Here is a 14,959-nt window from a genome sequence, read left to right as displayed (position 1 = left end):
AAAGCAATGTACTTTGAATATGAGACTTAGTTTCCATGGAGTTGATCTCCATTGGAATACCTTATAATGACTGTTGACAAGTCTTTGTGACTTTGTACATATTCATTACAAGAGGGTCAGTGCATATAAGTTTAAAATCTAAACAGATTTCGATAAATGATAGGAATTTGAAATTCTCACATTTTTTGATAAGGATTTGGAGTGTGAAATTAGAATCATTGAAATTATGTTCAATTGGTTTATTTCACAAAGTAAGAATCATAGACAAACATAGAGTGCATACTTGGTGTATGGCAAAGCTATTGTTTAGAAAAACATAGTGTACATGCTTGGAGCATGGGACAACTAGTGTTTTTTAATTCAAGTATAAAGTTGATAAAACCGAAACAATGAATAATGAGTAATCAGTATGGTGATAAATAAAAGTGTCTTATTTATATTTATAGGTTTTGATACCATATTGGATTCAATTATTTTTGTGTTTCATTTTGCATGTTTTGACTTCCAGAATAAACTAAGTCACTCTTCCTGAATGACTAAGTTATTCAAACCATCCACAGTCGGTCATATGTTGGAAGCAGATATGAATCAAGACTGTCATGAGTTGTCTTGTAGATGTCTAAGTTGTTGGACATAGCAAAGGGTGCTACAACACTCATGAGTGCTCATAAGTTCTGAGTATTGGATTCAACCCACGCTCATTTGAATCACTTCATGGATTTTATCACGAGTGATCATGAGACGATAATATCTTATATTCTTAAAACCTAGAGATATGAGTTGTTATTATGAGTTGGTTATACATTGATTGCACGAAACCGCATTGGTAACTCGATGTTATAAAACGTGCCTTTGTGTATGATTCAACAAGTAGTAGAACAAGCCATATGAGTCGAAGTTTATCCATTCCTTTTACCTTCAGGATAAAAGCGATATCTGTGGGGCCCTCGATGATTTAGCGATGACACATGTGAGTGCTTGGCCAAGCCATGACTGATTTGATTTGTCAATCAGTCAGTCGTCATAAATCGGAAATCGGGAAACAACAAATGGACAGAGAGAATGATTTATAATCCATGTCTCAGTCCATATGATATCTAGAATGGAGGAATATATGATCACTTATCTAATGGACAAGTCATTGACAAAGGTCAGAGATCATCGGCAAGGTCAGAGTTCGACGGAAGCTTTTGAGAGCTACGATTGCCAGTCGGTTCTTGCAGTCATACTCAATAATAGTTTTAGACTTATCTAAGTGGGAGACTGTTGGATTAATGTCTAAGTCCATAACTATAATTGGTAAGACTTGACCCGACCCGGCATGGTCCATTTGGGTTGCATGGCATCATGCATTTGGATAGACTATAATGAGAGAAATAACACTTAAGGTTTGTTAATATATTATAAGTTATAATATATTAATAAGATTATTTAATTAGTATTGATCAAGAATTAATCTAGAATTAATTAAGTGATCAAAAGAAGACTAATTAAATATATGGGTTGATTGTGTAAATCACCCATACTTGTATAGTGGGCTAATGCTCCATGGATTGTCAAGTTGGGCTAAAACCCATAAGATGCTCCATGGATGCTCCATGGTATGTTTGAACCCATGGATCCATGGAAATGGAAAGCCATGACAATTAGGGTTTACCCTAATTGTCACTAACTATATAAGCATCTTATTGTTGACAAAATCGGCCACTATGTGTGATAAGAAGGGCTAGCCGATTTTCATGAAGTGTGTATGTTCTCTCAAGTTATTCCAAGTGTATTTGGTGTTGTGTGAACCATTTGAGGTGTCACACTTGGGGCACTAGGCACTTAAGCTTCATGAAGATAAGTTACATCAACAAGGTATGTCTTCTAACTTGTTTTATTACCCAAGTATCAAAGATTGTATGCTAGTTAGGATGAATACCTTGGAAAGTTCATATTTGCATGTATAATAGAGAAAACATAGATCCAAGGTATTTAGGGTTGCATGTACACCATAGGAGTGTTAGAATGCTCAAAACCCAACACTATCATGATGGCTTCGGTGTGCGAAGTAGCTTGGGGTTTTCGTAAGTTTAAAGTTCGTCATCTTCAGAATGGAAGACTGAGTTGGCTTTCAGTGTCTTGGGAATTTTGTTTCGCGCGTAGAATCATTGGTTGCGTTCCGCAGATCGGTTGTTGGGGAGATGGGTGTTAGTAAGGAGAGACTTCGAGGACAAAGTCTAGTTTAAGTGGGGGAGAGTTGTAACACCCTGTTCTGAAAGTATCCGTTTATGGATTTTAGAGGCCAAGGCAAGGGGCGTTTTGGTCTTTTATGGGTTTTGAGTTTTTATTCGAGAGGTTTTGGGCCGGGGTGTGTCGCTAGAAGCGCAGGGCTTCTCGCCACCTTTTCGTGGATATAAAGTCCGTCGGAAACGGACTTGGAATGAAGGAGTTATGACACTTTGAAGTTATTGACGTTATTGGCCCTTAATGGAAATAGATGACAAAGAGGGACCATGCATGCAAGGTGGTAAGCGCGCGAGTACGCCCAGCGTAAGGCAGTGTTACGCCCATCGTATAAGGTCATAAGGTCGCAGGTGTTTTTGGCGTACGCCCAACGTACGTCCAGTGTCCAGAAACCCTAACTTTTAGGGTGAGCCACTATATAAAGAACATAATGGCTCAAACCCTAGCCTCCTTATCTGTCCCCCAACCTCAGAGAAACCCTAGAACACCTCATCTCTTCATCCTTGGGTGATTTTGACTTCAAGAAGCTCATTTTGATGGTGTAAGCTTGGAAGAAGAAAAGAGGAAGTTGGCAAGGAAGAACTTGGGAAGTTGGAGCTCATAGATCTGGAATAACATCATAATTTGGAACTCTTTTGAGGTATAAAGTTCATCACTTTACTTAAGAATGCTTGGATCTAGTGTAGTGTGGTTTTGGAGTCATTTTGGTCCCAAGAATGGACCTTTATGATGAAATCTCGTTTGTGAGCTTAGGGTTGCCACCCTCAGAGCTAAAAGGGTCCCATAAGCAGTAAAGTCTCCATCTTGAATGTCTTAATGGGTTCATGCATGAGATCTAGCCCTCTTTATGGAAGTGGAATATCATTTTGGGAGTTTGGGCTTATTTGGGCCAAGTAAAGTCACCAAGTCAGTGACTTTATGGATTAAGACGTGGAAAAGGACTTGGATCTGTGTTTGTAGATTCTGGAGTAGCATATTAAGCACTTATTGGGAAAGTGACTTAACAGGGGGAGTACGCTGAGCGTACATAAGAGTACGCCCTGCGTACTTTGTCAGTGTGGGTTTCGTGTTATTGGGCCTCGAATTGGGCCATGCTTTGAACTTTGGGCTTTAATGGGCCATCAGAAGTCAAATAATATGGGTCAAGGAATATATTTTGGGCTTAGGGTAAGGCCCATTAATGGATTGGGCCCAATGTAGCAAATTGGGCAATTAGTGGGCTTGGGAAGCTCACCTAGTATTGGGCCTTAGTTTTGGGCCTTAGATATGGACCAAGTTGGACTAGGAGTAGAATGGTCATTTTACCCTAAGAAGGATTATTGTATTGGACTAAGTGATGTTTGGTATTGGTAGTTCGGGAAGCCGAAGGGTCAGCAGTTCGGGAATTGCCAGTCAGCAGCCAGAGGAGTATCAGCAGTGCGAGGTGAGTCTCCTCACTGTGTGCATGTGTCTACGGCCACAATGCCGGCCCATTATGTTTGTGTATAGTAGGAAGACCCGAGGGTTAGCCCTAGGCATTATTATGATATATGTTCCGGATTACGATCCGATGCCGGGCGAGGCCCGAGGTATGTTAGTATGCTAGAGGTCTTTGTGAATCTTGCATGTGTTGGTAGTATGTTTTCGGACCAAGGTCTGATGCCGGGGCGAGCCCGAGGAATGTTAGTATGCTAGTTATACTTGTTGTTTGTGTGATACTTGTATGTGCCTGGTAGGGAGGTGAGTGTGGGCGAGGTCGTGTATCTCATCACTAGCTGAGTATGGACGGGGTTCCGTATATCATTAGTAGCAGAGCAGGGGCGAGGCCCGAGTTAGGAGGGAGGTGAGTATGGGCGGGGGCTCGTATCTCACTATCAGCAGGTGCGTGGACGGGGTTCCATGACTCATCAGTAGCAGGATAGGGGCGAGGCCCAAGTTAGGCGAGGCCTTAGAACAGAAGTATAGTAGAGTATGTTTAGCTATTTGTTAAGTGTTATGTTATATGTTTTTATGTGTTTAGCGGGCGAGGCCCAGAGACAGGCGGGGCCTAAGAGAAACAGATCTATATACCGAGCGGGGCTCGATGCCAGGCGTGGCTTGATGCCGGGCGGGGCCCGATGTCGGAGCTAGTCTGATGTCGGGCAAGTCCCGATGCAGCTGGCGGGGGGCCCAATATGTGGTTATTTGTGTGGTATGTGGTATGTTGGGGAACTCACTAAGCTTCGTGCTTACGGTTTTCAGTTTTGGTTTCAGGTACTTCCGGTAGCGGAGGGAAGAGCTCGGGATGATCGCATGGCACACACCAAGAAGTTTTTAGCCTGGGATGTTTACTCTGATAAAATAAATACGTTTGAAATGATACTTGATTTCATATAAGGATTTACGTATGACTTGATTATGGTTGATTAATGATTTTAAAACGAAATTTTTGGTCATGATTTTTGCGATGTTAGAAATATATTGATTATTTTGAATTATATGATAATATATACATCTATTATAACATCATAATCTCAATCGTTTGAATGATTTCTACCCGCGAGTTACACATGAATAAAATTAAATATAATATATGGTTTAATGTTATTTATAGTTGTTGTTATTGTTAATTAATTTTTTAAAATTTATTTGCATAATGTTTTAATTTCTATCATTATAATTATTTAAAACATCAAACATTGTTTTTTGATTTTAAAGGTAACAATATTATCATTTATATAGAGTTATTTGTAATTATTGTTATTATAACTTATTTTAAGCTATTTATTTGAAACTTTTAATGATTATAAAAATATCTTTAGGAAATATTTTAGTTAAATTGAGATTACAATTTAGTTTTTGCATTTATCACTACAATTTATCACTTTTAATTATTTACAAAATATTCTTTTGTTTTTAAGTCAAACTGAAATTTATATTTAAGTTGATACTGTAATGTTATATTTAAATTAACAATTTAAGTATTTTGTCTAAATTGTTCAAAAGTTGTAGCTTTAAACTGATAATGGTTACATACAACAACATTTTAAATCTAATAAATTAATTATAATATGTTAAAAGTTAAATACATAACTTTATAAGTAGAAGTGAAGATATTATTTTAAAATTAAAATTTAGTTTATTTATGATTGCACTTTAGGTTTGATATTTATTTAACTTTAGTAATCAACTTATAATCATTATTAGAAAGACACCACAATTTATCACTTTTAACTATTTATCTTTAAAATGATAATGGTTTACATCCAACAATATATTAAAACTAATAAATTAAGTAAAATATGTTAAAAGTTAAAAAACATAACTTTATAAGTAGAATTAAATATATTATTTTAATATTGAAATTTAGTTTATATATGATTACACTTTAGGTTTGATATTTATTTAACCTTATTAACCAACTTATAATTATTATTAGAAAGAAATTGAAAAGTCATGGGAGTTTCAAATGAATGTGGTGAAAGGAAAAATGCATGAGAGTTTCCAATGAATGTGGTGAAAGGAAAAATGCTTCATTTAAAAGTATACTAGACGAATTTCTGCGCGTTGCGCAGCGTAGGTTAAAAATATATTGTTAAAATGTTGAAAAATATATGTTTAAAATGGTTATGTTATTTACATTAACTTTGACATAATATTTTGAACAATATTATTCATTGACATCAACCTACCTTCATCATTAATAAAATAAAATATAATTATCTATTTAATATAATTTTTAACAATTGTTATGATTGACTAATTTTAATTTTTACTTATGCGATTATTTTCTAATTTCAATAATGATGTTCATTTAAAATACAATGTATTTGTTGTTAACGTTATGTAATTAATAAATTGATGTTATTATCATTTAAAATTATTGTTATTTAGTTTTAAACCACTTATTATTATTAATAAGTTAAAGAAGACTTTTAAGAAACACTTAATATTACTATTAAAATGTGAAACATACACTAAATAATAAACATATAAGATAGATAATTTGCATTTCTAAAGAGACTTGCATGAATAATATGACACATCCATGATTTTTATAATTTGATTTTATTATTTATAATTATGGTTCATTAGTTTTAAAACCACTTATTATTAATAATAAACGAAAGAAAACTTTTAAAAGACACTTATTATTATAATTAAAATGTTAAACATATACTAAAATATAAAGTGATAAGATAGACAATTTGCATTTTAAAAAAGACTTACATGGATACTATGAATAATAATGCATATCCATGATTTTTAATTAATTATTACTTTGAAGCAACACATACATAAAAACATATATAAAATATTAACTTAAATATTATATATATCATTTTCCATAACATATTATCGATAACCTGAATCTAATCTAATTTAAATTAAAGTTTCAACTACAATATACAATTATTGTCTTAAAAGAATACTTAAACCAAGAAAAATATAAAAAAAGAATTAGTATATAACAAACTTACAAATTAAAAACTTTAACATAATAACATGGCTCGAAAAATGGTACAAAGCCCTCAAACCAACACAAAACCTTTAAACTTGTTTTATGTGTGAATTTTGTATCTGATTTGTATTTGTGTGTCTACTAAAAAAGAATGACATTTTTATAGTAGACTATCTATTAATTGCTTATTAAACATATTATATAAGTTATAAAACATTTCATGATGTGTAATTAATTACTTTGAAGGTGAAAATGTGTGGGGGTTTCAAATGAATAAGGTGCTTGGAAATTTGTGAGAAGTTTCAAATGCATGAGGTGATAGGAGAAATGTCTCCATTATAAGTATAGTATGATATATATATATATATATATATATATATATATATATATATATATATATATATATATATATATATATATATATATATATATATATATATATATATATATATATATATGTGTGTGTGTGTGTGTGTGTGTTCATTGATGAACATGAAATTGAACAATAGTTTTAATCATTATTTTGTAATTTCTATAATTTATGGAAAAAAATCATTAATAATTTTTTTTATGGTTCTATGTTGATCTTACCTCTCTCTCTCTCTCTCTCTCCCTCTCTCTCTCTCTCTATATATATATATATATATATATATATATATATATATATATATATATATATATATATAGGTTCTGGTGATGACTCTTTTTAAACTGAGGACTCATGAGGACACCTTAAAAAAATTGAAAAAAAATACAAATCATAAAATCGAGCATAGTACTATATCTAGGAGAAAAAAAATTTGATTTTTTTTTGCATCATTAAATTTGAATCATGGATCATAAAAATTGAATCATGGATCATAAAAATGATCCATGCTTCAATTTTAATGATCCAAAAAAAATTTCCAATTTTTTTTCTTTCCGATATAGTACTATGTTCGATTTTATGATTTGTATTTTTTTTAAATTTTTTTAAGATGTCCTTACGAGTCTCCACTTTAAAATGAGTCCTCACCCGATCTTATCTCTCTCTCTCTCTCTCTCTATATATATATATATATATATATATATATATATATATATATATATATATATATATATATATATATATATCTTATAACTGAGGCAATCAAAATCAATATTGTTCAAGATATGTCTTCGACCTTGAGCCATTTCATTTGAAACTGTTACAACTTTTCAACTTACACTATTTAATAGATTGGTTAACTTAAATGTTTTCGTTATATAATTGCTACAACTTTTCAACTTGTGGTACCTAACTCATTAGTTAATGGAAATATTTTGCCTATTAACTCTCACAACTTTTAAACTTATGTTAACTTAAATAATTGATTAACTCAAATGTTTTGCCTATATAAGAACATTGTTTCTAACCTTGGATACTCACACTTTGTATTTTTCCTTTTGTTTTTGTTATCTAAAATGTATGAAAATGGAAAAGAAGTAACACATAGAGTTTAAAAAGAGTTAAAGAGAAAAAACGATTAAAAGTGACATGGCATATTATATATGTAAGTGTCTGCTTTATTTGTATGTAACTTTCCTCCACTAATATCTCAATAACATAGGTGGATTCACATTAGCTACCGGGGAATCCCGAGATGCCCCTCAATAAAATTTTAGTAGTGTAATTTTTTTCGAAAAAATTCGTTTTATGTTTCGGTTATACATCGGAAAAAAATTGGGCTACCCTAAAAAAATTTCAGGTTATATCTAAATGGTCCAAAGTAAAAACTAGCCCAAATGGTCGAAAACTTTTAAGCTCACACCAACTAGTTTACTCAAACAAAGAGGTATAATCCCAATTGATTTAATGAAAAAAATCGGAAGTCCTTGTGAACATCGACTTCTTTCTATCGACTCGTCTTCTTTTGTGATCGTCGACTCCATCGTACCCTCAGCCCTCACTTCCTTCTGCCTGCCGGTGGCTTATTCCGGTGACCTCCTCCGGTTGTGAGTGATCAAACTCATCAAAGTACATAATGAAACAAGTAAGTATAAAAAATACTCAATCCTATTATCTATTGGTAGGTTAATTGAAATTCTAATTTTTTTTCATTACGTTGAAAAACTAGAAATAACCAATTAGGTTTGTTAAATTAGGGATTTAGGATTAATAATTACTTATTATTTGTTGTTGAAACTTGAAATCAAGTTATAGTTGATATATTTTGATTGTAGGTTGCTATTTGTTCATTTGTTGTTGAAACTTGGAATCAAGTTATAGTTGATATATTTTGATTGTAGGTTGCTATTTGTTCATTTGTTGTTGAAACTTGAAATCAAGATTATAGTTCATATATTTTGATTGTAGGTTGGTTTTAACAAAATTTTCAAAAGACAATTAGATGTTAGAGACAACAATGGTGAAGGAACTTCCAAAAAAATAGGGCTAATGAAAGTAACCAAGTTCCACAAAGTAATCAACCTACACCAAAACCACAAGAACCGCAATCTAATGAACCTACTCTAAAACCACAAGAAACACAATCTAATAAACCTACTCAAAACCCAAAAGTGACACAATTGTTTGATTTGAATGATCTTCCTTCGGACCCGGGGGATAGACCAAAGATTACATCTTATAATCCTAATCAAATGGATGAAATAAAGAGGGCATATTTGATTAAAGGACCTTATCAACCAAATGGACATAATTTTGAATTTACCTTATTTAGTAATAAGCCAAGACGTTTTGTTGTGAAATGGTTTACTGATTTTCCATGGTTAGTGTATAGCATAAAAAAGAAGAAGGCATATTGTTTTTGTTGCTACTTGTTTGGAGACATGGTAGGGGAACAAGGTGGAAGAGATGCATTTATAACCGACGACTTTGACAATTGGATTAAAAAAACTCATTCCAGAAACATATGGGTAATATTCAAAGTTATCACCATAAGGCCCAATAAAAGTGTGATTTGCTATTGAGAATAAACCAATCTATTGGTGAAGTCTTGCATAAGCAAATGGAACTTGAGCACAGTAATTATGAAATTCGATTATGTGCTACACTCTGTAGTTGTAGATTTTTATTGAAAAATGCATTACCATTTCGTGGACATGATGAGACAGAAAATTCTAATAATAAAGGACTTTTCATTGAAGTCTTATCTTTGATTAGAGAAGATAATGAGAAGATTTTTAAAGTTACTTTAGAAAATGCTCCAAAAAAATGAAAAGTTGACTTCTCCGACGATTCAAAAAGATATTGTCAATTGCTTTTCAAAAGAGATGATCAAGTTTGTTTGTGATGAAATTGGTAAAGTTGTGTTCGGTATATTAGTTGTTGAGTCTAGTGATGTTTCCAAAAAAGAACAAATGACTATAGTTTTGAGATATATTGATAGACTTGGGATCGTAAAGGAAAGATTTATTGGAGTTGTTCACGTGTTGGATACATCTTCTTTGACTCTTAAAGCCGCCATCGATACTGTATTTTCCAACATCAACTTGAGTATGGCTCATGTGAGAAATCATAAAATATTTATTCCTTTAATACGATATTAATTTTATTTTTATTTCTTATACTTTTTTTATTAATTTTTTCAAATATATAGGTAAGGGGGCAAAGTTATGATGGAGTAAGTAATATGAGTGGTGCATTCAACGGTTTGAATCTTTGATTTTAAATGAAAATAGATCCGCACATTATATACATTGTTTTGCATACCAACTTTAATTAGTGGTTGTGGCGGTTGCAAAGAAACATGATGATGTTGCAGAATTATTTGAACAACTAGATTGGTTGGTTACTGTCGTTTGTGGGTCTTGTAAGAGAAAAGATATGATACGAGATATACAAAAAGAAAGAGTGGCAACCGAAATTGGTATTGGTGAAACTGAAACAGGAAAATGGTTGAATCAAGAGATTTCTCTTGTTCAAGCTGGAGATACTAGATGAGTTTCACATTTTAGAACACTTGCAAATTTGTTGAATTTGTTTGCAAAAGTTGTTGCAGTCCTTAAATATGTCAAAGAGGAGGGGACTACTTTATCTAACTCTAATCAAGCAAAGAATATTTTGTCATATTTCAAGACATTTGATTTCGTGTTTCTTTTATACTTGATGTTGAAAATTCTATGCCTCACGGATACCTTGTCAAAGCATTTTAAAAAAAAGATCAAGATATTTTGGAAACGACTTCGTTAGTAAGAGGGACAAAGAAAACATTATTAGTTTTTAGAAAAGACGGGCTTCCACAAATTCAGAAGAATGTATGTGCTTTTTGTGAAAAGCATAGTATTGGCATTGTGGACATGTCGAAATATTATGTTACCCCACGAAAGCGTAGGACCAATAAGACTAATCAACATTATTTTGAAGTTGTGATTTTTAACATGGTTTTGGATATGCAAATTCAAGAATTTGGGGATAGATTTAATGAAGTTGGCACGGAGTTGATGGAGAACATGGCGACTTTGAGTCCTTGTGAGTTGTGACTCATTTTCTAATTTTGATAAAGCAAAGTTGTTAAAGTTAAGCGAGATATACAAAAAAGATTTTGACGATTCAGAAATGGTGCAACTTAATGGGAAACTTGATATCTATTATTACTCTTTGCTCCATGATAAGAGATTTTTCAACTTGAAGGGAATTGCATACCTCTCTCGTTTGTTGGTGGGAAATGGGAAACACTTCTCTTTTCCTTTGGTTTATAGATTATTAAAACTAACTTTGGTTTTGCCCGTCGCAACCGCAACCGTTGAATGTTATTTTTCTGCAATGAAGTTCTTGAAAACCGATTTGCGTAATAGAATATGTGACGATTTTATGAATGATGTTTTGATTTGTAGTGTAGAAAAGGAAGCACTAGAGAATGTTAAGACTGAAGATGTAATTACTCGTTTTCGTAAATTGAAAAAGCGAAGATGTAAACTTTAAAATGTAACTTTGTTATGGAAGTTGAACTTTATATCTAATGAAAATACGTTTTTTATTTTTTTCTTATAGTATATTATACGTTTTTTTCGAGATACCATTTTACTTTGACCGTGGCTCCGCCACTACTCAATAATAACATTATTAGTTACTTTATTATTTCAACCTCTTTTTCCTTTTACTTACCCTAAATTTCGAAAAAGTTCATGCTTGTACATTTAGAGCAAAACGAAATGATATTGCAGTTTCGGTTTATGTATTACAGTTAGTTGATTTAAGATTTTTATTTGTTTTTTCTTGTATACTACTATCTATCTATCTATCGATTCAACTATTTATCATATTTTTAAGTACCTTAATAACTTTTGTTTTTACATAGACCTCTATCAACTTCTTGATTTCTTCTACGATGATATTAATGTTTGATCATATTTTCTTTAGATCACAACATACTTTAAAAGATAACTTATATATATAATGAGAAAAAACAACCTAATCATTCTAAATAGACAACAAATTGGCAAAACAACACATCGTTTATAAAGAATGTGTCACTTGAAACATCAGAAATAATTATATAGTCCTCATATGTATACTAATCGATAAAATATGTTATTTATATAATATATATTAGTATGAATATGTATTCCATCATATATAAATATGTATTTAACACTATTTTAACTTTATAATTTTATTTATACACTAACACACATACATACATCGAGCATATTATATTTATATAGATCAAGATTTTCCAAATGATTTTTGAAAAACCCCCAACGTATTAAAAAAACTAAAATCTCCACATCTCACCCCACTACACGTCCTTGTGTGTGGATTCTTTAATTTTTGGCCACTAAAATTATTAACCGGGCCATATCATAAAACTAAATGCATGCCTAATCCTCCTTTTCCACTACTAATGGATTATGCCACTAGCATATTCCAATTTTTGAAAAATACCAAGTATACAATCTAAGATTCAAAAAAGTATATATATATATATATATATATATATATATATATATATATATATATATATATATATATATATATATATATATATATATATATATATATATATATATATATATATATATATATAGAGAGAGAGAGAGAGAGAGAGAAAGAGAGAGAAAGGTTAGATTATTGTGTTTTTGATAATTATTGTGTGCATGTGTGGTTGATTGTGGACAAATAATTTTAGTTATTTTAAGTAAGTAATTAATAAATATTATTAAATTAAAGATAACACAAAAATATCATCTGAATTCATTATAAGAGTATTTTAGGCAAATTAAGACAAATTTTAAAAAATGAAAATTCGAGATTTAGGGTATAATTAATGCCCTTGATTTAAAAAATCTGATTATTTTTAAACTAGTTCAATTTCAAACGTAATTTGTAAGCATTAACCGATTTTATTCTATCAGAATATGTTTTTGTTAGAATGATGTTTTGTGATTCTGTCAGAATGGTATTCTATTAGAATATTATTAAAGAATATTTTTTTGAACCCCAATTGAATAATAACAACCTTCTTATATTTATTCATAGACATCTGAACTTAAATAAAAATTAATACATATTCTTACAGAGTAACATCTTAATACATTTTAATATAATTACACATATTCTAACAGAATGTCATAAAAATTATAAAATTCTTACAAAATTGCATTCTTAAATATACAATTATTGAACAAATGCACTTGATCTTCTTCAATTGTCCAAATAATCGAATTGATTCCAACTATTCTTACGAAAATGTGATGTATTATCGTAAGAATGTAACTCTTCAACCCATTCTTCTAGCCATTCCTATCACAAATAAAACAAAAACTAAGAATGGTTAAAAGCATGTTACTTGTAAGTCCTATCACTTAATATATTCTCGAAGAATATGTAGAATATGATAGAATACATAGAATACATTCTGGCAGAATACATAGAATACATTCTGACAGAATACATAGAATACATACCACTATTTTTTATTCCGGTAAAAGAGTAAACAACACACATATGCAAAATCCATTGCAATTTGCAAGCAAAATCCACTTCGCCAAAAATCAATCAAACAATATTGAATCGTGTAGGAACAAGAAATGAAAAATCTATCTAATCTAATTTAATCCCAACAATAAAAGAGCGTGAAATGGGATTGAAGAAACCGAATGCAATTCCAAACTTAATCCAAATCAACTAGCATCAACCTGTTGTTATGAAAAGGGCATCCAACCCAATCAAAATTAAGTTATGTAGTTCTGAAAAGAATAAGGAACAAAGCGAAGTAAAAACATTAAAGAATATTAACTATTTTTTCATTGAGACATTTTATCGAACACATGGAGGTCATGACAGAATCATATTAGGCAGATCAAACATGCACTGGAGATGGAATATATGAAGTCAAAGAAGGATAAAATAAAAATATATGAAGTCAAAGAAGGAGAAAATAACGAACCTGATGAATCTAAACTTTAGATTGTGATCCTGATTGCAACTAGCTAAGAAAAACACCTCTAAGAATCGAATATTTGACATTAGGAACCCATATCTTCTAGCCCATGTAATTCCCCTTAAAAGATAAGTATGTTCCATAGACAAGGAATCTCAAAGCATATACATAAAAAAGGTTGAAAGCGTCGGCAACCCATTTCCAATCATTAACAAAAAATAAACAGATGAGTGGGTTGGATCAACTCCAGTACATGCGTCAATTGCCAATTCCAAGACCATATTTGAGATTCATTGCTAAAGACTCGTCTAATAGTAAGTTCTTACCGATTTCAAAAAAGTCAATGGCGGAGGACTTGAGCAAAGCGGCAGAACTTCATGGGAATATGAGTGTTCGTCAATATTCGTGGTGACAATGAGGATGGAGTCGACCGTGGAGGGAGAAGGGTAAATCGACAGTGACGAGAGGCTAAGGTTGAGGAATGAAGATGTGTGTCGATGGTTTGTAGGGTTTTAAGTTATATATCCCTAATTTAAAGGCTATTAAATAAATATTTTTATTATTTACCATAATTAACTATAACTAAGATTACTAACATACCCATTTATGATTTATTAGTTATTATATTTTTCCTTAATTCTGATTGGTGCTTACATACATACAATAGTTTTTAGAAACATTTGAACCTATCTCTCTCTTTCTCTCTCTCTCTCTATATATATATATATATATATATATATATATATATATATATATATATATATATATATATATATATATATATATAAGCTTAGATACCCAAACCCACCATAATACATCGTTTTGTATCACATAAGCATTATAATGTTGTTAAACCTCAATCTCCAACTTGATTTACTTTCAAGATTTTCAAATTTTCACTATTATCTTCATGTTACATCACATGTTTCTGTCGAACACCTACTAG

At 31.4% G+C, this 14,959-nt stretch overlaps 2 protein-coding genes across 2 annotated transcripts; both read left to right on the top strand.

The window, feature by feature from the left end:
* The first annotated feature begins 9,829 nt into the window (after window positions 1-9,829).
* Window positions 9,830-10,571, top strand: LOC145130174 (uncharacterized). Its single transcript, XM_079065013.1, has 3 exons — window positions 9,830-10,135; window positions 10,228-10,279; window positions 10,354-10,571. The coding sequence occupies exons 1-3, from the start codon at window positions 9,830-9,832 to the stop codon at window positions 10,569-10,571; spliced, it is 576 nt and encodes a 191-aa protein (XP_078921139.1).
* Window positions 10,572-10,927: 356 nt separating this feature from the next.
* LOC145130173 (uncharacterized) lies at window positions 10,928-11,552 on the top strand. The gene is made up of 2 exons (XM_079065012.1): window positions 10,928-11,099; window positions 11,170-11,552. The coding sequence occupies exons 1-2, from the start codon at window positions 10,928-10,930 to the stop codon at window positions 11,550-11,552; spliced, it is 555 nt and encodes a 184-aa protein (XP_078921138.1).
* Window positions 11,553-14,959: the final 3,407 nt, after the last annotated feature.

The sequence above is a fragment of the Lactuca virosa genome, chromosome 8 (genome assembly GCF_052849685.1).
Source record: "Lactuca virosa cultivar CGN04683 chromosome 8, Lactuca_virosa_CGN04683_v6, whole genome shotgun sequence".
NCBI classification, from domain to species: Eukaryota; Viridiplantae; Streptophyta; class Magnoliopsida; order Asterales; family Asteraceae; genus Lactuca; species Lactuca virosa.
This window is presented reverse-complemented; position numbering and strand designations above follow the sequence as displayed.

Coding starts and splice junctions, on each gene's coding strand:
- LOC145130173 (XM_079065012.1), top strand. CDS start 10,928: ATGTCGAAATATTATGTTACCCCACGAAAGCGTAGGACCAATAAGACT. Junction 11,100..11,169: donor CATGGCGACTTTGAGTCCTT/GTGAGTTGTGAC, acceptor TATACAAAAAAG/ATTTTGACGATTCAGAAATG.
- LOC145130174 (XM_079065013.1), top strand. CDS start 9,830: ATGCTCCAAAAAAATGAAAAGTTGACTTCTCCGACGATTCAAAAAGAT. Junction 10,136..10,227: donor TCAACTTGAGTATGGCTCAT/GTGAGAAATCAT, acceptor TCAAATATATAG/GTAAGGGGGCAAAGTTATGA. Junction 10,280..10,353: donor TATGAGTGGTGCATTCAACG/GTTTGAATCTTT, acceptor AACTTTAATTAG/TGGTTGTGGCGGTTGCAAAG.